The 23,082-nt window shown below is 36.0% G+C and overlaps 1 protein-coding gene across 1 annotated transcript in view; it reads left to right on the top strand.

Moving 5' to 3' along the window:
* The window catches only part of Shoc1 (shortage in chiasmata 1), a 77,215-nt gene that overhangs the window by 25,502 nt on the left and 28,631 nt on the right, over window positions 1-23,082 (top strand). The window contains exons 10-16 of the mRNA XM_070011619.1: window positions 950-1,058; window positions 4,183-4,277; window positions 8,818-9,060; window positions 10,905-10,949; window positions 12,525-13,352; window positions 17,465-17,593; window positions 18,969-19,145. Coding sequence (XP_069867720.1) covers window positions 950-1,058; window positions 4,183-4,277; window positions 8,818-9,060; window positions 10,905-10,949; window positions 12,525-13,352; window positions 17,465-17,593; window positions 18,969-19,145 — 1,626 coding nt within the window. The remainder of the gene's footprint in view (window positions 1-949; window positions 1,059-4,182; window positions 4,278-8,817; window positions 9,061-10,904; window positions 10,950-12,524; window positions 13,353-17,464; window positions 17,594-18,968; window positions 19,146-23,082) is intronic.

The following is a 23,082-nucleotide window of genomic DNA, read 5'->3' as shown; positions in this document are numbered from 1 at the left end:
TGCCCTTCTGTAAAGTTTAATTTTTTAATCTCTCAGAACAATCCTATCATTGTCTGCTATATCACTGTTTTATTAGCTTATCTTGAAACCTTAGAGTCAGCTTTCATTCCAGTATAATGCTAAATTGTTTTTGCTTAGCTATATTGTTGATGATATTGTTTAATTACATTTTTAGTAGATCACATTAATCAACTATTTAGATGCTTACTGCCTTATTTATCAAAGTGATAAAAAACCACCCTTCCTACTTAATAAATGATGATCCATTTTTCAAGTTCATTCTATAAATTTGTATTTCTATACTGTCATCTAGAGTCTAGACTCATTAATGTGAAGAATAATACTATTAAGTTAACATTACTAATATTTAGCATAAAAACAGTACTATCTCTTACATATTAACAACATAAGCTATCAGTATTAAAACCAGTATTCATTTAAAGCTCTTAGCCTTAGCCTTTACCTGACATAAGAAATGCAGTAAATTTAGCTGTCATTGTAATTTTTTAAATCATCACTGTTGTAGTCAAGATACAATGTGATAATATATAATTCCTTAAAAGATGGAAATGTAAGACTTATCTCAAATAACTCAAATTTCAGTTGGCGGAACTAGATTTTTTAATTCAAGGCCTTTTACTTGTGAGGCAAGTACATTACCACCTGATCTATGCCTCCAGCCCTGCTTTTTTTATGCTGGTTATTTTGGTAATTGAGTCTAGTGGACCTTTCTGCTTAGACTACATTCCACTTTAGCTATCTGGATGTCATCCTCTTGAGGACCTAGCATTTCAAGCAAAAGTCATTGGTGCCCAGCTCTGTATATTTCTTTTCATTAAATTTTTTTGTTTTGATAAAAGGATCACATATAAATTTCTTATGAAATATTCTTAATTTTATTTTTATTTTATATAATGCTATATAACTTTTAAATTTTCATATATTCCAGGAAAATTGGAAATACCACTATCTAGCCTCAACACAATAAGCCAACAGTTTTCAGTGAATTTGTTACATACAGAACTTCAAACATTTTCATTTTCTCCTATTTGTAAAATGTAAGTAAAGATTATGTCTAAATATTTGTAGTTGTGACTCAAATGTTAGAGTGCCTACCTAGCAAGTACATGACCCTTAAAAACGTTCATCATCTTGACGTAAAGTCACTTCATTCTTATACTTCTTCTAGGAGCATAACCAATACAGTTCCCTCTCCCCCATTATAAACCTGGAATATTTTGTGTTCTAAGTAATATACCTTCAGTATAGTTATAGGGAAGTCTTCAAGTCCCTAATGAGTTTCTCTATACCTGGAAGAATTATGTCCTAGCTTTGAGTTCTTAGTTATGATGTATGAATCTTCTAGAGAAGAATGCAGTTGGATGACTAGGGACAGCTGCATAGGCATCCATAATGATCTCTATGTGGTAAACTATAGAATGGGGGAAGCCAGTATCAAAGATCCCAAGCATACCTACATTTTCTGTTTAAGAATTATTTGCATTTGGGGTATATTATGCTACCATGAACTAGGATAGTAGTCTAGGAGCCCTAAAAATAACACAGGATAGGAATGGAAACTATATATAATTTGTTTAAATTCTTTTAGTCTCTTAGCTAATGTGAAAGACATTTTTTTACAGGGCAAATACTGTCTTTATTGGCTTATTTTACATTCTTATTACCCTAATACACCTGATAAGGCAGATTAGCAATTACAAACAGTAGCAGAAATTAGTATAATCTTGAATTTCAATTTAATATTAGAAGTGTTTATGTAACTACAATAAACTATTCAATCTCACAAGTTACATATCTGTTGTTTTTACTCCAATATCTATTGTTATAACTCATATGGAACAAGTCTTATCAAATGCACTATGATTTGGCAATCAGAACAAAAATCACTTTTTAATTAGTTAAGGTTCCAGAGCCATTTGAAATAACTGAACACTGTCTCAATTACTGCTTCATTTTCCAGCAAGAGAGAAACCACTTGCATTTGGCTTGTGACTATAAAAACTTAAAAATCCCCATTTAGAAAAACCGTTTAAATAGGGATACAGCTGGACCTATTGCAATATTGAGATGTACAAGTCGTTATGTTGAAAAATGAACTTTACAACTTTGGCCGGAGGGTGGGGGGAGATAGGAAGGGATGGGAAGAGGAAACAAAGGAGGAGGCAACAATGCTTGATAAGAAATGTACTCATTATATTGCCCATGTAATTGTAACCCCTCTGTATGGTATTTTCACAATAAAAAAAAAATCTCCATTTAGGGCTGGGAAGGTGGCTCAGTGGTAGAGTGCTTGCCTTGCATGGGTTCGATTCCTCAGCACCAAATAAGCAGACAAAGCTGGAAGTGGCGCTGTGGTTCCAGTGGTAGAGCACTAGTCTTGAGCTGAAGAGCTGAGGGACAGTGCCCAGGCCCAGAGTTCAGGCCCCACAACCGACAAAAAAAAAAAAAATCCCCATTTAAAAAATTTATCTAAGACTGGGACATGATTCAGTTTGTAGAGTGCCAAGCCCAAGGTCCTGAATTCAAACCCCAGCACTGCCAAAAAAATTGATTATTCCTCAATTATAAAACTAAAAGAAACTGCTAAAAAACACTTTAAAGTGAAGATAGTAAACAAGGTACCTTTAACTTTTTATATTCAATTACTTTTATTTCAAAATACAACATTTTGGATGTAAGTATAATACTCGGTTAATGAATATTTTTAGTGTTTATACATGTAAGAAACTATGCTAAATTTCAGGGGCTGAAAAGTCTGCATGATATTTTATCTCCATAGTAAGTAGCTACTTGAGAGCATATTTTTTTATGACCAAAGAATGAATCAATTTCAGGTATGTCTTCAGAAAGCTTTACTTTCTCAAAAGCAAAAATATCCATGGCATACATGGAAACAAAATATTTCCTCTTTTTTCTTAAAAATACTTGCTTATTATAACAAGGTATCTATCAAAGAAACCCTGATAAGATTCAGATTTTTCTATCACATGACCATGTTTTTGTATTACATGAGTAAAACTGGACAGTTTAGATATAAAACCTAGCTTATTCCTACTGTACATTGTCAGTTTAACTAGCAGTATTCATAATTAGCATCTGCATATATATAACTTATGAACAGAGAAACAACATGATCAGTTCTCCATCAGTGTAAATGAGAGGTTGGAGACATAAAGGACTTGTCCATTATGTCTCTGCTCTACCAAGAATGGTAGTATTTGTTACTGATGAGCTGTGGTTTACACTGTCACGAATATTTCCTCCCTTCCCCCTTAAGGGCCCCAAAACATACACAAACACACATTACATAGTCATACATGTATCAATATTGAAGAATCTAAACTAACATTAAGACTTGAAAAGTCTTAGGGAAGGTAGAACCAATAGGACTTTCTCATGGTTCTGATTCTTAGCCAATAGAAGGTCCACAGTTTCTCCATAAATAGATTCAAGGATAGCAATTTCATAAACAAAACAAACAAAAACAACAAGCAATGGAAATATCTACATAAATGATAACCATAGTAGTTTTACTTATCTTGCATTTTTTGTTTTTGATGGCTTATAGGCTTGGTATTATCTAGTTTATGAAGGAAAGTGCTAAAAGAATCCCAAGTCAGTGCCCTCTGGCTCCACATTTCATTGAAGGAGACAGAGGCAGGAGTAATTTTATAAGGCAAACAGCAGTTACCTAATTAAATAATAAAGGAATGTATCAATGACCACCACTTCTGCCGTTTTTTTTCTGCTTATGTGGTGCTGAGGAATCGAACCCAGGGCCTCATGCATGCAAGGCAAGCGCTCTACCACTGAGCCACCTTCCCATCTCCCAAAATATTTTTCTTAAAACAGAATGTTTGCCAGGTGTCAGTGGCTCATGCTTGTAATCCTAGCTACTCAGGAGGCTGAGATCTGAGGATCGTGGTTCAGTGACAGCTCGGGCACAAAAGTCCGTGAGACCTTCATCTCCAGCAAACCACCAGAAAACCAGAAGTGGAGCTGTGGCTCAAGTGGTAGAATGCTAGCCTTGACCTGAAGAGATGAGGGACAGCACCCAGGCCCAGAGTTCAAGCCCCATGACCGACAAAAAAAAAAAAAAAGTTCTTGCATAAAAGACTATGGTTAGTCAATGAATTAACTTTATTTTTTTTCTTTTTTCAGTAGTTCACATATTGTTGAAGAAACAATGAGCAAATATTCTATGCCGTGGCAATTACAAATCTGCAGAAGCTCTCTCATCTCATTTTTGCTTACAGGTACAGTGATTGCTTTTGAATGGTAAATAGAAAGCATAGTTGAAGGCCGGGCACCAGTGACTCATGCCCGTAATCTTAGCTACTCAGGTGGCTGAGATCTGAGGATCACGATTCAAAGCCAGCACAGTCAGGAAAAAGAAATACAAGCAGTACATTAAACATTCCCATCTGAATAGTTTCTATTTCTAAGTCTGAAATTATAGGAAAAAAAAAACTAAACTAAATAAAACAGTATTTTAAATTTAAGCTGGAGGCCTGGCTCCACCAATGAGTTGCATTTGGAGACCAAAATCAAAGTGAAAACAGGAACCCAAGAGAGCACCCAAATTATCTTTCACTTCAAGATTTATGCTAAACCTTTGAGCTTTTGTTTTGATGTCTTCATGGAGCATACAGTCAAGAAATATATGAGGTGTCTGTTAGGAGATCCCTGGATAAAACTGGGAGACCAAAAAATTGTACTATTGAAACAAGGGCAGAAGAGACATTGGTTAAGAGAGGAAGTCAGTTTTGTTTGTTTGTTTGTTTGTTTGTTTTTTGTTGGTCATGGGGCTTGAACTCTGGGCTTGGGTGCTGTCCCTCAGTTCTTCAGCTCAAGGAAAGCACTCCACCACTTGAGCTATAGCTCCTCTTCTGGTTTTTCGGTGGTTTATTGGAAATAGGAGTCACACGGTATTTCCTACCCGGGCTGGCTTTGAACTGCGATCCTCAGATCTCAGCCTCCTGAATAGCTAGGATTACAGGCGTGAGCCACCAGCGCCCGGCTTTTTCTTTTATGCATTCAAAATTTGGCTTCTGATATAACATATGTAACATGTATTCTAGGAAAGAAATAAGCATAACAGAAAAAACAAGAGCAGACAAAAATAAGCTACCATATAGGAGACCCTAAATAAATACCTAGTGCTGAAGGAGAAGAAAAGAAAAACATGTCCTCTTATGTATTATTACTCAGAAGCCAAGCATCATGCTAAATTGCCATCTGAATTAAAAAACAGGTGGTGATTTAAAGTATCTCAAGTTGACAGTGCCCCTCCCCCAAATAAGCAGGTCACGTCTACAGGAAAATACATTCTTTCTGGATGAATATAGTGTAATCTCTGCAGTAAAGAACTTCCCCAAAGTACAAAAGAGCTAACAGAAGAAAGTCACCAAATAGGTTTCACCAGGGAGATCATGCAGAAACAACATATCTTGTATGGAGATTATGTACTGAAATCATCAGATGGATAGTCAAGTATGTGTTTAAATCAAAAACATGGGAAGTGGATGGAACAGAAAAAAGAAATATGAACAAGGAACAGAAAAAATGATCAAGGAAAATTGCAAAAGAACTAGGTAAATCTCCAAAATAGAAATCTAAAATAAGCAAATCAAAAGCTTCTCAACAGATTTAGTAGTACATTAGGCACAGGTGAAAGATTTATCAACAAAAAGTTTCAAAGAAATTATTCAGAATCTAGTACAGAGGAACAGAGATGAAAGAAATGAGATGTTGAAGGATGGGAAGGCTGAGTGAGATGGAGGCAGAGTTAACAGGGAATAAGAAAGAGACCACATTTGTAAAGAAGTGATGATTGAAGATTTTTCCAGAATTGGTGATTAACATCAGTTTTTTAATTTCCATGTAGAATGGAAAAAAAAAGATCTCCTAAACATGTTTGTTATGGTTTGACTTGAAACACTGAAATGTTCTCCCCAGGCTCTTATGTTGATAGCTTGGTCACCAGCTAGTGGCATTATTTGGGGAGATGGTAAAAGCTTTAGGAGGTGAGAGCTGGTTGGGAGCAAGTGCTTTTTGTCTCTCTGCTTCCTGGCCACCATGATGTGAACAGCCTCTGACACACATGTCTGCTGTCATGATGATATTCTGCCTTGTCTCTGTCATGGTATTCTGCCTTGTCTCTGTCATGATATTCTGCCTTGTCTTGTTCCTAGAAATGAGTCAATACAACCTTGGCCTCAAACTATGATCCAAACTAAGTTTTCTCTTCATTAAACTGTTTTTTATCAGGGAGTTGTCATAGCAATATTAAAAAATCCTAATACTATGTCATAGTGATGGTACATTATTAAAGTGATCTGAAGAGTAAAAAAAGGAAAATGAAAAAGTAACTTCTCAATGACAGCAACGAAAACTCTTCAGCATACTGAGAATAAATCTTATATCCAGAAAATCTAAAATTCAAAACAAGGATAAATTAAAGATATTTGCAGAAAACAAAACATACTTGTAATCCTAGTACTTGAGAGGCAGAAGTAGGAGGATCAAGAGTTTGAGCATAAGAAGTGGCGCTGTAGCTCAAGTGGTAGAGCGCTCGCCTTGAGCTGAAGAGCTGAGGGACAGCGCCCAGGCCCAGAGTTCAAGCCCCACGACCGACAAAAAAAAAAAAAAAAAAAGAGTTTGAGCATATTGCTGGGTATTGGTAGCTTATATCTATAATCCTAACTACTCAGTAGGCCGAAACCTGGAAGATAACAATTTGAGGGCAGCACATGCAGAAAAGTCTGCAAAAGTCCATCTCCACAATTAACTAGCAAAAAGGCAGACTTAGACATAGCTCAAGTAGTAGAGTAACAGCTCTGAGCAAGAAAGCCTAGTTACACCATGAGGCCCTGTACTGGCATGAGTGGTGGGGGTACTAAATAGCGAAATTGTTTTACACATAGAAACAAACAACTGGAGAGACCTATAGAATGCCTTCAGGCAGACGGAAAGGCCTGAAATTGGAGGAAGAATGATGATGGGAAATGTTTGTGTATGTGCACAAAAATGTGTTGATACTTTATCAGTAACAAGAACACCTGCTTAGATTTTTTTGGGGGGGTGGGGTCTGGTCGTGGGGCCTGAACTCTGGGCCTGGGCGCTGTCCTCAGCTCTTCAGCTCAAGGCTAGCACTCTACCCCTTGAGCCACAGTGCCACTTCCGGCTTTTTTCTTTTTGCTTATGTGGTGCTGAGGAATTGAACCCAGGGCCTCATGCATGCAAGGCAAGCACTCTACCACTGAGCCACCTTCCCAGCCCACCTGCTTAGATTTTTCAGGACAAAACAGTGCTGAGTTAGAAAGGGAAAATGAAAGTCTTATAAGACAAAGCCTCATAAATTTCCCAGTGTTTAGAGAAAGATGTTTACTTAGTGGTAAGTATATAGTTGTCATTTTAATCTTACTTTCACATATGCATGCACACATATATACATATATATGTACATATTGAGTTGGTTGAAAGAAGACAAAAAAATTCAGACAGTATTACTTGATTAACACAAAACTGGAAAATTTTAATCTACAGTAGTAGGACATCTACAGTTTAATCTACAGTTGTAGGACATGAAACAGTAGAAAGGAGTGGGGAATGGGGAACATTAGAAAGGTAGTATAGTAGAGTAACAAGGAAACTGGAATGTTATGTATGTGTTCATTTTCTTGACTGTGGAAATGAATTCACAAAGCCTAAATTTTTACTGTAAATGGTTTCCACTTGAAAAATTTAAAAAAGATATGTTTGTATGTTTGTTGTATATCAATTATACTTCATCAAAGCTAGCAAAATAATAGCTGTCTCATGATTATTTGAGGGATTGCTTAATAGTGTTTATAAAGCACTTAACATAGTATCAATTTTTTTTGGTAACTTGTAATTACTATTATTAATACTAGTACCAGTATTTTTATTACTATCAAAAAAAAACCCTAAAATTACGATTTCATCAGGCAATGGTGTTTCATGCCAGTAATCCTAGCTACTCAGGAGGCTGAGATCTGAGGATCATGGTTCGAAGCTACCCCAAACAGGAAAGTCCATGAGACTTAACTCCAGTTAACCACAAGAAAACCGGAAGTGGTACTGTGGCTCAAAGTGGTAGAATTGCTAGCCCTGAGTACAAAAGCTCAGGGACAGTTCCCAGGCCCTGAGTTCAAGCTCCATAATCTACCAAAAAAATAAATAAAAGAAAACTAGGTTTTCAAAATTCATGATCCTGATTTTGAAGAGATTCCTGCAATACAAATAGTAATAATAAGTGCTGTGTTATTTCATTTCTTTCATGTGTTAACATTTTCCTATTTAGATTTTAAAAAAATGAAGCAGTGAGCTCTGTGGCACAATATCTAAGATACTAGTCAACATAAAATCTGAATAAAATAATGTCTTGTTGAGGTTTATTATAATGAATTAGAGTTTCTGAATAAACAACTTTTATATTCAAAATATTATGAAATATATCAATTTAGTGATTAAATAAATCATGGTCTAACAAAATATGGTTCCTTCCCCTATTTAATAAATACTAATTTCAGCTTTTTAATGTTTCCAAAGATTTAGATAAATAGTTTATGTGACTTCTATTGTTACAATAACTTAGACTTTTACAAATGCTAGCAACTTAACAAAATACAAGATATAATAACTTCAAGTTTCATTATTTGTCTAATGTATGAAAATGCATTTCATTGGTAAAGACCAGTGTAATTCTGTTAATTGTGTTTTCATTCTGTCTGTGCTATACATTGTTTTGTTTGTTGGTTGTTTATTTTTAAGGGCCAACCATTGAAGAGCCCAACAGACAACATTCAGTTACAGAGTTGAGAAAAATCTTTTCTATTGAAGAAGAAGGGCTTGTGATTAGTCCCATAAAGGCAGCATGGTGGAAACAAGTAGGACTAAATCCAGTAATGACAGAAACTTTGGAACATCTGAATCCATATTTGCACCTTGACAATCTATCTTCTAGTGATACTAAAATGGAAATACACTTGCCTAAAAAAGGACTTCCATTAGAATGTAAGTACATAATACTAAGTATAACTTGTGTGAATATTTTAATGAGAAAATGTTAGGTACTGGATTTCTTCTCTGATTCAAAAAATAAGTTCTAGCATTCAGTCTACCTTTGACAATGCCAGAAATTAGGAATTTTGTCTTCTCTGGGCCCTATTTCTAGAAAAATAAGGAAGTTTGACTAGCTAATTCTAAAATTCTAGGCTGTACTAGAATTTTAGTCTCAGTTCATAAATGTCTAGTGATGTTCAGTTACAGTGATTTTTATGTAGATACTTAAATGCTAGTACTGATTCTCTTTATAGCAGCACAATGTTTTGTGTTACCTAGTAGCTAAACTTTGGCATTCAATAATATCAAGTAATTAACTCTCAAAACTTTCTTTGTTGCTGGTGCCAGTGGCTCATGTCTGTAATTATCACAATTCAGGAAGCTGAGTTAAGAGGATTATATGGAAGCCAGTCTGGGCAGAAAAATCCATGAGACTCTTATCTCCAATAAAACTACCAAAAAAAAAAGCTAGAAGTAGAGTTGTGGCTCAAGTGGTAGAGCCCTAGACTGGAGCACAAAACAAAGCTTAGGGATAGTACAAAATTATTCCCTTTTGCCCCTTCCTCTCTACCACCCTCTTTTGAGATTCTTGCTAACCACTCGGAAATGTTAGTTTCACTTGCTGTAGAATTTAATTTATAGAATCATAGTATGAGCTCATTGTTTCTGGATTCTCTACTCACAATTTCAAATTTATCTATGGTATTGATATCATCACTAGTTTATTCCTTTTAGTTATTGAAATTTTTTTTTTTTGGTCGTGGGACTTGAACTCTGGGCCTGGGTGCTGGCTCTCAGCTCTTCAGCTCAAGGCTGGTGCTCTACCACTTGAGCCACAGCGCCACTTCCGAGTTTCTGGTAGTTCATTGGAGATAAGAGTCTCATGGACTTTCCTGCCCAGGCTGGCTTTGAACAGTGATCCTCAGATCTCAGCCCATTGAGTAGCTAGGGTTACAGGCATGAGCCATCAGCACCCAGCTGAAAATTTTTTTATCACAGGAATATTACCTGAGTTTATCACCGCTCCAAGATTTATTCCCCAGTTTTTAATTATTGTGAATAAAATACATGAGTGTTCTCATACAAGTCTTGTGGACATGTTATCATATCTCTAAAGTAAAAATCTAGAAATAAAATAGTTAATTCTTAGGTGTATGTTTCATTTTTTAAAGAATCTATTAACTATGTTATGTGGATTAGTGGTAGAGTGCTTGCCTCACATGCATGAAGCCCTGGGTTCTATTCCTCAGTACCACATACACAGAAAAAGCCTGAAGTGATGTGGTGGTTTCAAGTGGTATAGTGTTAGCCTTGAGCAAAAGAAGCTCAGAGACAGTGTGTAGGCCCAGAGTTCAGGCCCCAGGACTGGCAAAAAAAAAGGGGGGGGGGGCTGGGAAGGTGGCTCAGTGGTAGAATGCTTGCCTTGCATGCATGAGGCCCTGGGTTCAATTCCTCAGTACCACATAAACAGAAAAAGCCAAAGTGGCTCTGTGGCTCAAGTGGTAGAGCACTAGCCTTAAGCTGAAGAGCTGAGAGACAGCACCCAGGCCCAGAGTTTGGGCCCCATCACCTACAAAAACAACAAAAAAGTTTTACTGGATATAATTCATATATCTTCTAGTTTACTATTTTAACTTTAAACCATTTAATGTGTTTTAGTATAATCACAGACTTGTACAATCATCACTAAAACACTAAGAACACTTATCACTCCCAAAAGAAACTGCATGTCTATTAGAAGTTATTACCCATTTTGCTAAGTGGTGGAACTAACAAACCATTCTCTATCTCTATAGATTTGTCTCATCTGAGCATATGCTATAAATGGGAATCATGTACAGGTAACCTGTTTACTTTTGTGACTGCTTCTTTCAGTTAGCAAGTTTCAAGATATGTCTGTGTTGTAGAATAGATATATCTCATATGAAACGTTGTTTAAATCTTTTGCCAAATTGCAGTTTGGTTGATGCTTAAATATTCTGGCCCAATAGTTCTTTAAATATTTTGGATACAGTCTTTTGTCAGAGATATATATTGTGTACAAGCTGGGCATTGGTGGCTCACGCCTGTGATCCTAGCTATTCAGAAGGCTGAGATTTGAGGATCACATTAGAAGCCTGCCTTGGCAGAAAAGTACCTGTGAGACTTTTATCTCCAATTAACCACTCAAAAACCAGAAATGGTGCTGTGGTTCAAAGTGGTAGAATGCTAGCCTTGAGCAAAAGAGTTCAGAGACAGCACCCAGGCTTTGAGTTCAAGCTCCATGACCAACAAAAGTAAAAAAACAAAAACAAAAAAACACCTAAAAACTTGTACAGATATTTTCTACCAATTGTTGGCTTGGCTGGTACCTGACTGCTACCATGGTATGACTCATTATAAGCCTGTTCACAGCACAACTTTTCTGTAATTACTTCTTTGCCTAATAATTAAACCCCTCTAATAAGAAAAAGAAATGCTAAATATTTGTCATTGAAAAATTAATTTTGGCCATGCTCTAGTAGCTTACACCTATAATCGCAGCTACTCAGGAAGCTGAGACCTGGAGATCATGGTTCAAAGCCAGCTTGGGCAGGAAAGTCCATCAAACTCTTATCTCCAATAAACTACCTAAACAGCTGGAAGAGGAGCTCAAGTGGTAGAGTACTGGTCTTCAGCAGAAAAGCCCAGAACAGTGTCCATAGCCTATTATTTCCCACTTATTTCCATACAAGGAAGTAAGGATCCTGGGTCTAAGTAATGTTATCTTGGCATCTTAATAAAAGTTAATAGAAGATGGGGACTTTCTGAGAACTCTAAAGATGATAGAGGACATTCTTCGGATTGCAGATGTATCATGAGTTGTTAAGCTAGCTCCAGGAAAGTCTTGCTTCCTTTAGATAATTGGGTCCTGATTGCCCCTGGTTATTCCCCTGAATAATTTGCTCTGCCTATGTATAACACTTTTATTAGGTTTACTCTCTCACCCTGGTTATGTGGTTTTTGCCTTTAAAAGCTGTATGTAAGTGACATTGCAGGTCTTTGCAGGTCTTTAAAACAGGAATCCACCTTCAGTTGCTGGCTTTCTAATAAAGATTCCCAATTCAGCCTTTCAAAATATGGATTCTTGGGGCTGGGAAGGTGGCTCAGTGGTAGAGCGCTTGCCTTGCATGCCTGAGGCCCTGGGTTCAATTCCTCAGCACCACATAAGCAAAAAGAAAAGAGCCAGAAGTGGTGCTGTGGCTTAACTGGTAGAATAAAGAAAATGCTTAAAAAATTTTTTTTAAAAAATGTGGATTCTCTGTATCTCACCAATTGAATTCCCATATAACACTAGTATGTATCCAATTGTTAATTAGAAATTACTAAATGTCATTCTAATGTCCTGATAGAATGCTCATGGTAAGCATTTGAGTATTTTTTTGTTTTGTTTTCAGCATGGCTAGAACATAAAAGTCATTCCTTACCTATCATACATATTAATAATAAGAAATCTAAAAATGATCACACAGCATTTCCACAAAAGGGTCTATCTTCACCAAATGAAATACCAGATCTGCATGTGTCTGAAGAATGTGTCTCTGCTAAAAGACAAAAAAGAGAAGAAAACCTAAAGAATAATCAAGAACTAACCGGTAGAATAATCCAAAAGAAAGAAAAGGAAGATAACATTGAACTTGACTGTTCAGTACCATCTATTGAATCATCTTCATCTTCAAAAATTAAGAAAACATCTGTTGAACATGATCAAAAAGAGGAGAATGATTTGGACCTTTTAAGCAACGTTGTTGTACCACCTACTGAATCTTCTTCCACTTCAAAAATTAAGAAAACATCTTTTGAGCATGATAAAACACAAGAGGATGATTTGGACCTTTTAAGCAACGTTGTTGTACCACCTACTGAATCATCTTCCTCTTCAAAAATTAAGAAAACATCTTTTGAGCATGATAAAACACAAGAGGATGATTTGGACCTTTTAAGCAACGTTGTTGTACCACCTACTGAATCTTCTTCCACTTCAAAAAGTAAGAAAACATCTTTTGAACACAATAAAAAACAGGAGAATGATTTGGACCTTTTGAGCAACTTTATTGTACCACCTACTGAATCATCTTCCTCTTCAAAAATTAAGAAAACATCTTTTGAACATGATAAAAAACAGGAGAATGATTTGGACCTTTTGAGCAACTTTATTATGCTGCGAAATAAATATAATACTTGTACCTCAAAGACTGAAGACACAGTCCATGACAAAAAAGATGGTAGGTAACTTAGTAATATTTTGACATATGTATACTAGATTAAAAAATGTATGAATAAATTATAAAAGGCAAAGAACAAAAGCTCTTTAAAATAAAAATAGTCAAAATGCCAGTGATTCATAATACTCAAAATTGATATGAATATGTAAATGCAGAAATATATTTTTTTCAAAAAATTTAAAACTACGTTTTCACTTGTAACTAAAGTCACGTTTATACAACACTTTTTATAACTTCATCATATGAATTTCATGAATTAATAGTCTGTGTGTGTGTGGGTATACACATGTGCTCTCATGTGTGGGCACATACATGCACTACCTGAGTTTTGAACTCAAAGACGCTCTACACTGGTGTTCTACCACTTGAGCCATGCCTTGGTCACTGCTTTTTTCTGTTTATTTTGGAGATGGACTCCCACAATCTTCTGACTAGTCTAGTTTCAAACTGCAGTCCTCAGTTTTTCAGCCTCTTGAGTAGCTAGGATTACAAGTATAAGCCACTAGTGTCCAGCTGAATTCATAGTTATTTCTAACTGTTGTTGCTCATTCTGCCAGTCTTTTTTTCTCTAGTAGATAAAAAATAAATCCTTAGTATTTTAAATTATATTTTAATGTGTATTTAAGGACTTTCTTTGCCCATTTAATTGCTTACTGCTCATTCTAGTATTCTCAAAAAATTTTCAGTTTGAGTTGTAAATATCTTAAATTTGTAGCTTCTAACCATATCAAGTAGTGTAGTAGCTAGGCATTGGTGGCTCACATCTATAATCTTAGCTACTGAAGATGCTAAGATTTAGAGGATCATGGCTGAAAGTCAGATCTGGCACAAAAGAAAAGTCTATGAGACCCCTATCTCCAAAATAACCACCAAAAAGCCAGGGCTCAAATATACAGCGTCAGCTAACAAGCAAGATGAGCAGGCAAGTCGCTGAATTCAAATCTCAGTGTAGAAAAAATGGTGTATTAAGTCATGCTAATTCTGGTTTGAAAAAGTCATTTTAGGATAATCTTTATATACATTTCTCTGATCAAATTAACTAAAAAATATTTATGTGACTTAGAACACAGGTCTTACTTTTCTAAGTACTATTTATAGATACATCAAGTCATAAAAGTTTCATATAAGGCTGGGAAGGTGGCTCAGTGGTAGAGCGCTTGCCTTGCATGCATGAGGCCCTGGGTTTGATTCCTCAGCACCACATAAGCAAAAAGAAAAAAAGCTGGAAGTAGCTCTGTGGCTCAAGTGGTATAGAGCTCTAGCCTTGAGCTGAAAAGCTGAGGGACAGCGCCCAGGCTCAGAGTTCAGGCCCCACGACCAGACCTCCCCCCCCCCCAAAAAAAAAGTTTCATATATTTTACAAAAAGATGTGACAAAGTTTTATAGTTCTACAATGAAAAATGTGGTGAAAGTGTAAAATAGCATTTAAAGATTTCAGAATTGTGTGATCCTTTGTATATATGTGTGAATACATGTATATTTATATATATATATATATGTACACACACACATATATGCATATATATATATATATATATACATAAAGTTTCTTAAAACCCTACAACTTGGTGACAGTTTTCTATGTAGTAAGATCATTCTGACCAATATTTGCCCCAGATATCAAGTATAATTTCTGCATAGAAGAATGTCAAACTAAGAAGAATTATCTTAGAAATAGGATTTTCAGGGCTGGGAATGTGGGTTAGTGGTAGAGTACCTACCTACCATGCATGAAGCCCTGAGTTCAATTCCTCAGTACCACATACATAGAAAAAACCAGAAGTGGAGTTGTGGTTCAAGTGGTAGAGTGTTAGCCTTGAGGAAAAGAAGCTCAGGGACAGTGCCCAGGCCCTGAGTTCAAGCCCCAGGACTGGCAAAAAAAAAAAAAAAGAGAGACGATTTTGAGATATACTAAAGTTTACAGATTTTTATCACATTTTGGTTAAAAAATAATCCACTCCAAAATTAACACTGCCCTCCCTTTTTGGTTGCCATAGTTGTGATACAACTATGATATAGCATGTATCGCCAGTTATATGAGCAACATTAAATGAGGAAAAACATCAAGAAAGGGCAAAAAGATTAAAAGTATTTTTGTTTAAAAAAAGAAAAAAGGAAGAAAGAAGGAAAGAAGGAAGGATTAATTTACTGACTGGAGGAATGTTAGTAGAAATGCTTCTATATTCCTTACATTTCCTTAATTAGTATTATGTTCAGGACCTCTTTGCTCCTTCATATAGTTTCCCCAGAGGAGAAGAAATAATTATCTAAATTGTGAGTATGATTAAAAAGTAGCTCAGGCATGATGGATTATGCCTGTAATGAGGCAATGACCAGGAGGATCATGGATTAAACCCAGCCTGAATGAAAATTTAGTGAAAGTCTCATTTCAACCAATAAGCCCAGGTATGCTGGTGTGAGCCTGACATTCAAGCTACACAGGATATATAAATAGGAGGATCACAGTCCAAGCTAATCTGAGGGAAAATGTGAAACTGTCCGAAAAATAACTAAAGCAAAAAGGGCTGAGGATGTGATTCCAATAGTCAAGTGATACAGGCCTGCCTAGCAAGCATGAAGCATGAGGGTCCTGTGTTTTGAGAAAGAGGGGGGAGGGGAGGAAAGGAAAAGAGAGGAAAAAGAGAAAAGGAAGAAGAGGAAGAAGAGGACAAGAAACAAGAGGAGAAAGGGAGGAGAGATTGAGTATAAACTTGTAGGACTGAACTTTCCTGAAGGAAAGAGTATTCTTTTCCCAACAGGGAACACTCTCCAGACCATTATACCCAAGGATTAAAGAAATAACTGCTTAATTCTGGTCTTAGTTAGCAAGCCTGTTTGACTGTCTCCTCCAATTTAGCACTTACTAATAATAAAAGTCACATTTTATTTCTTGTCTTATTGGAAAGTTGATTCAGGGGCAAAAAAAAAATGCTATAATTTACTAAGCTCCTTACAAATCTCAGTAAAGAATTATCACTTGACTATATGTAAATTATTTATAATTAGTTGACAATATTTCTTGAAAATAATAACATAATTAATCTAGTTTAAAATAGACTATAGTTGCACTTTTAAGGGCAGTTTATTCTGTGTAGCCCTGCCTGCCTTGAACTCTTGATCTTTCTGACTCAATTTTCTGAGTGCAAGGCTTACAAGCATACACCACCATGCCTGGCTCCATTATGATACTTCCATTATGTATTTAAATCTTATGTGTTAAAATATCTTAAGATGGCCAGGTACATCTGAAATGATCTTGTCATTGTACTGTTGATGGAAGGCATTACAGTTTATTCAGTATACATTCATTTATATCTATCTCTCTCTCTCTCTCTCTCTCTCTCTCTCTCTCTCTCTCTCTCTCTCTCTATCTATCTATCTATCTATCTATCTATCTATCTATCTATCTATCTATCTATCTGAATCCTCTGTAATGCCTACAAAAGAAGAAAGAAAACTAACACTTATTGATTACTCTGTCCCAGGCTCTAAAAAGGTATAATAGAGATAATATGATGCTGTTGCTTGACCTTATAATAGTATAATATGACAGTATAATAGAGTAGGGCAGAGAAACAGTGATAACTTCAGTACTTTGCACACAGGACTGAGGAAGTAAATGGGAGGGCACTGCCAGGCCTAGCAGGTAGGCAGTTACATAGACTTCAGATAGAAGCTGCCTGACCTAAACTGTGAGTAGTAAAATTTGGCCTAACTGAGAAAAGATGGAGACAGACAGGGAAGGCTTGGAACAGAAGAGAGGGCTGGGACAAAAGGAAAGGTATGGGGAAAGCCACAGAGACAAGAAGTAGATTGGTATGTGCTTTAAGGTGTCACGAACTGGACCTGGTGTCTTATCCTTGTAACAATAGTTAAAGTAGACAGTTATCCATATTTTACAGATTAGGAAAACGAAGCTAAATTGAAATCCTGATGTGATGCCAGTCTTTCCATTTTTATCATTTACTTTCCTACTCAGTAGTGTTAGGTACATTAATCTGGATTATTTGTTCAATTTAATACCGGTGTATTCCCCTGAAGATATCCAACAACTTAAATTGTATTTTAGAAGAAATCATTATAGTAACATTGCATATTAATGTTTTTGTCAGAATTTCAACATAAAGAAGAATGTTCTTTGATGCTTCAAAAACAAAGTCCCATTGTTTCTACTAACAAAACTCTCAAGAACATAAATGAAGAAACAGTAGCAGATAATGTCATTGAAATTCAAGCCTCAGGTATGCAGCATGCTTTTAAAATGCATTTACATTTACTTAATTCAAAAGTTCTATCTTGCATATCCTATTTTCTGTGTAATTTTCTTTCTTTCTTTCTTTTTTTTTTTTGTCGGTCATGGGCTTGAAGTCTGGGCTTGGGCACTGTCCCTGAGCTCTTCAGCTCAAGGCGAGTGCTCTACCGCTTGAGCCACAGCGCCACTTCTGGTTTTCGAGTGGTTTATTGGAGATAAGAGTCTCACAGACTTTCCTGCCCGGGCTGGTTTTGAACTGTGATCCTCAGATCTCAGCCTCCTGAGTAGCTAGGATTACAGGGGTGAGCCACCGGCACCCAGCTCTGTGTAATTTTCTGAACTTCATTCCACTTCTAATTTCAAATTATTTCCAGACCTGGAATGCCCTATACACTCTCTTAGACATTTCTTATTGCTGTCTTCTAATACGCTGATTGTTATTTTTTTTTTCATTAGAATTACTTTTAAGGACCTACATTCATCAGAAAAACTACAACTCTTCAGACTCTTCTTTCTTGTGTAGAAAATGAACTACTCTTCCCCTTAATCAGGGTGACCTAAATAAGTTACTACTGATTCTTTTTTTCTTTTTTCTTTTTTTCTTTTCTTTCTTTTTTTTTTTTTGTCTGTCGTGGGACCTAAATTCTAGGCCTGGGTGATGTCCCTCAACTCTTCAGCTCCAGGCTAGCACTCTACTAATTGAGCCACAGCGCCACTTCAGAATTTTTCTGCTTATGTGGTGCTGAGGAATGGAGCCCAGGGCCTCCTGCATGCAAGGCAAGCTTTACCACTGAGCCACTTTCCGAAGCAGCCTTTACTACTCATTCTTACATTAAATTTTTGTTGTACTGTAACAAAGAATCCTTTTTTGACTCCTAAATCAGAGCATATCATGCTCTGATTTATAAAGTCAGCAAAGAAATGTCATTAGTTCTCAAATATCTTTTCATGCTTTTATTTATGGTCTCTACAGGACTATGGAAATCTTTAATATCATTAGTTGAAAACTAGAAGCAATTTCTCATCATTAGAAGTTGAGCTTTAAGTTTCTAAACTAATGGAAGAGGGGAAAGAAACTACTGTGTAATTATCTTCATAAGGCCCTTTGTATTTACCATATTAAATTAGTTACTGAGCAAAACTTTTTGAATAAATAAAATAACCAAATTCTCAATGAGAATTTTTGTTTGTTTTTACTAGTCCTACAGTAAGTATCCTGAAATAAGTCTTTTCTTCTATTTTAATTCATAAAATAGTTGGAATAAAAGTCTAGATTTTCACAAAATCGCATGTTTAATTGATTTATCAAAAGACCATGCCATCCTTATTTATAAAATATATTGATTTGACTCATATTTTTACAGATACTCAGTGCCAAGCCTTCTATCTCTTAGAATCAGCAGCTGCCCCCATCTTAAAAAAACTTGTGTCCCTTTGTCCTTTTCCTGCTGCTAATTGGAAATTTGCCACTGTTCTTTTTGACCAAACAAGGTTCTTCTTAAAAGAACAAGAAAAAGTGATAAGTGATAACATCCCTCAAGGTGAGTACAAATCAAATTTGGAGTTCTTAAAAAAATATAAGTGTATGGATTATTGTATCAAATATAAAAATTTAAAATAGACTATGCATAAATGACATGTGGAGGAACACTTAGCTGTAATTTAGCTTATAATACCCATTCCCAGAGACTGGAAGACCAATTAAGTAAGGAGAAAAGATGGCCATCTGGCATTGCTTCTCAGTAAAGATTCTAATTGGCATATATTAATTGATAAAGAGAAACTATTATTGTTAACATCTGAGCCAGTTGGTCTCCTTTGAATTCAAACCTGGTACTGGAAAAAAAATAATAAACTGGGTTTAGTCATTTGCCTAACCATCATTAATTATTATTGTCATTGCTGACCTTAACATTCTGAACTGGAATAGGAGAGATTGAAAAAAGATACTAAAACAAAGCAAACAAGGACATTTTCCTACCCTCTCTTTTACATAGGAGACCCCTTTCCCTCTTCTCTGACCATGGATTAATACTTCTCTTAGAATTCTATCTGTTTCCACAGTAGTATACACATTTCAGGGGTTTGGATTACCTATAGTCCAGGTCAAGAAATGCTAAGAGGGAGAAAAGTAGGAAACTCAGGAGTTATTTGATGGCACTCTAAAATCTTATCTCATTCCCAAGCCAATCTACTATTATTTTTGAGTCATCAGATGCTGTCCCATGTATTCTATCTTGTGTTTATAATTGTATTCAGTGGAAGAAATAAGGTATAGTGTGTCTCGACTACTTATTACCTTAAACTTACTTGATTTCTTTTAAAAGTCAGTTTTCTAAATTCATTAAACTTTGGTCAGACATAGTGGTTCTGAACCATTACTCTGAAGGCATGGTTCAGGAGGATCATGACCTGAGCCAGACCCAGGATAAGAAAGCAAGAGTCTTTCTGGAAAAATAAGTAAAGCAGAAAAGGAATGGGAGTATGTATCAAGTAGTAAAGGCAAGCTTAGCAAGCATGAAGCTCTAAGTACTACCAAAAATTAAATTAATACATTAAATTTAGATGTGTTACACATTTATTTTTGTCAGTCATGAGTCTTAAACTCTGGGTCTGAGTGCTGTCTCTCAGCGCTTCACCTCAAGGCTAGCGCTCTACTACTTGAGCTACAACACCATTTTCTGGCCGTTTATTGGAGATAAGAGTTTCACGGACTTTCCTGCATGGGCTGGCTTTGAACTTCGATCCTCAGATCTCAGCCTCCTGAGTAGCTAGGATTACAGCGTGAGCCACCAGTGCCCAGCTTAGATGTGTTACATATTTTTAAAAGAGAGTCCAGGGATACCGAGGCAGCTTAAAAAAAAAAAGAATTAAACACAACATAAAAGGCTGTAAGCAAATCAGGTAAGATAAATAGATAAATAGGTAGATTTTCAAATAGAGTACCCAATAGTTTTTTGGGGGTAGGAAACATGTTAGATCCAAATCCTTTAGGTCATACTGATATTACTGAGGTAAATTCATTATATGATAAGAGAGTTTTAACTCATGGTTTACCTCTTAAAATATCAGCAATCCATAGGAAGAGTATAGCAGCACAAACACTAATTAAAGAATCAAGATCTACACTTTGGAGAGCTGGCATTGTGATAATGATTATGCTAGATAGAAAGGAATACAGTAATTGTCCACACAGCAATGTTTATGAAAGATGACAAGATTTCCACAGAAAAATATTTGCTTTGCTTTTTTATTATTAATTTATTGTTATTATAGAGGTTATGTACAGAGAGATTAAAATTAACTGAGTCATGTAATGAGTACATTTTCTTTTCTACATTGTCTTCTGTTCCCTCATTTTCTCCCAGTCCCTCCCTTCCATCCCCACCCATGTATTGTACAGTTCACTTTCATCAGTGTCCAGTGAGTGGCACTTTTTCCTCTAGTTCTATACCCTCCTCCCAATTCTCCTGAAGATATTCACTTGAATGTACCATACATAAGGAAGAACACACATAAAGAAGACAGAATCATCAAAAAATTAAAAATTAGGGCTGGGAAGGTGGCTCAGTGGTAGAGTGCATGCCTTGCATGCCTGAGACCCTGAGTTCGATTCCTTAGCACCACATAAGCAAAAAGAAAAAAGAAAAAAAAGCCGGAAGTGGCGCTACGGCTCAAGTGGTAGAGCACTAGCCTTGAGCTGAAGAGCTGAGGGACAGCGCCCAGGCCCAGAGTTCAGGCCCCATGACCGGACCCAAAAAAAAAAAATTAAAAACAGGTCTCGTTTCCATATCTTGGGAGTTCATTTTGATATGCATATTATTTTATGTAAATAGGAAGAGGCACTTGGGCATTGTGCCATTGTGTTTCTGTCCTAAGAGTATTCTCTTTTGGTCTCATTGTGTGTGAATATCTAGAATCCTGCATAATTTATCATAGCCCAGTGTATTTTAGATCTAATTTCTGCATATCAGCGAGAATATGTGCTGTTTGCCTCTCTGAGCTTAGTTAACATGATTTGTTCTAGTTCTGTCAATTTCTCTGCAAATGACAGTACTTTATTCTTTGTAATTGCTATATATAGGCACCATATTTTTTTGACCTACTCATCTATTGTGGGGCATCTGGGCTGTTTCCATATCTTGGCTATTGTGAATAATGTGGCAGTGAACATGGATGTGCAGGTGTCTTTATCATATGATAGCTTATGATGTTCAGGGTAAATGTCCAGGAGTGGTATGGCTGGGCCATAGGGAAAGTCTATGTTTAGTTTTTTGAGGAACTTCCAGATTGCTATCTAAAATAGTTGTACTAGTTTATATTCCCACCAAGTGTGCAGTAGGGTTCCTTTATCCCTACGTTCCCCCTCCCCCAACATTTGTTGTTTGAATTCAGAATGTTGGCCAATCTAACTGGGGATAGATGGAATCTCAAGAGTTGTTTTAATTTGCATTTCCTTTTTAGCCAGAGATGATAAGCATTTCTTCATGCAATTCTTATTTCTTCGGAGGAGGCTCTTCTTAGCTCCCTTACCCTTTTAGTGATTGGTTTATTAGGTTTGGGAGGAGTTAGTTTCTTGAGCTCCTTATATATATTGGATATTAGGCCTCTGTCTGATAGATTGCTTATAAAGATCTTCTCCCAGTCTGTTTGTAGTTGTTCTAGTTTAGTAACTTTGTCCTTAGCTGTGCAGAAGATTTTTATTTTTTTTGTAGTCCCATTTGTCAAGTCTCTTTTGTTTGTCATGCAAGTTTTTTGTTTCACCATAAATTGTGAATGACAGCTTGACTGGATATATCAGTTTAGGTTGGCAGTTGTTGATTTTCAGTACTTGAATTATACCATTCCAGGCTCTCCTTGCATTGAGCGTTTGTGTGGAGAGATCTGCAGTGAGTCTGATCTTTCCACTTTAATATAGCTCCTTGTTTGATTTTGATGCATTTAAAATTAATTCCTTGTTTCTTAAGTCCAGAGTTTTCACTATGATGTGACTAGAAGTATTTCTTCTTGGATCTGGCCTACTAGATGTCCTGTATGCTTCTGTGAGGTAGATGAGATTTTCTTTTAAGATTGTTTTTATTTTGTTGAATAAGTTTTCAATGCCTTTAGTTTTAAATTCTTCCTCCTCATCTATCCCAACTACACATAAATTTGATCTCTTGGTTGAATCTGCCAATTCTTGGATTTCCTTTTGGTATGTTCTGAGTGTTTTTTTCAATGCCTTTGATTTTTTTATTCTAATTCTTCTATTTCATCTTCAATTCCTGATACCCTATTTTCTATTTCATTTATTCCATTAGTTATGCTTTCAACTGTTTTGCAATAGGGAAATTGAACCTTTTATGCTTCCAAGTTCTTTGTTGAAGTCAGTTCTCAAGGTATTAATTTTGTCTTTTGATGAGAAGTATAGAGTTTCTGTTTTTCTCTCCATATCTTTTTGAGTGACCTGTATATTCTTTGTCATTTCCTCCTTGCATT

This window comes from Dipodomys merriami, unplaced genomic scaffold (assembly GCF_024711535.1).
Source record: "Dipodomys merriami isolate MVZ:Mamm:240054 unplaced genomic scaffold, mDipMer1.0.p SCAF_11, whole genome shotgun sequence".
In the NCBI taxonomy this organism is placed as follows: domain Eukaryota; kingdom Metazoa; phylum Chordata; class Mammalia; order Rodentia; family Heteromyidae; genus Dipodomys; species Dipodomys merriami.
The sequence above is the reverse complement of the archived record's forward strand: the minus strand, read 5'-3'. Positions and strand labels throughout refer to the sequence as shown.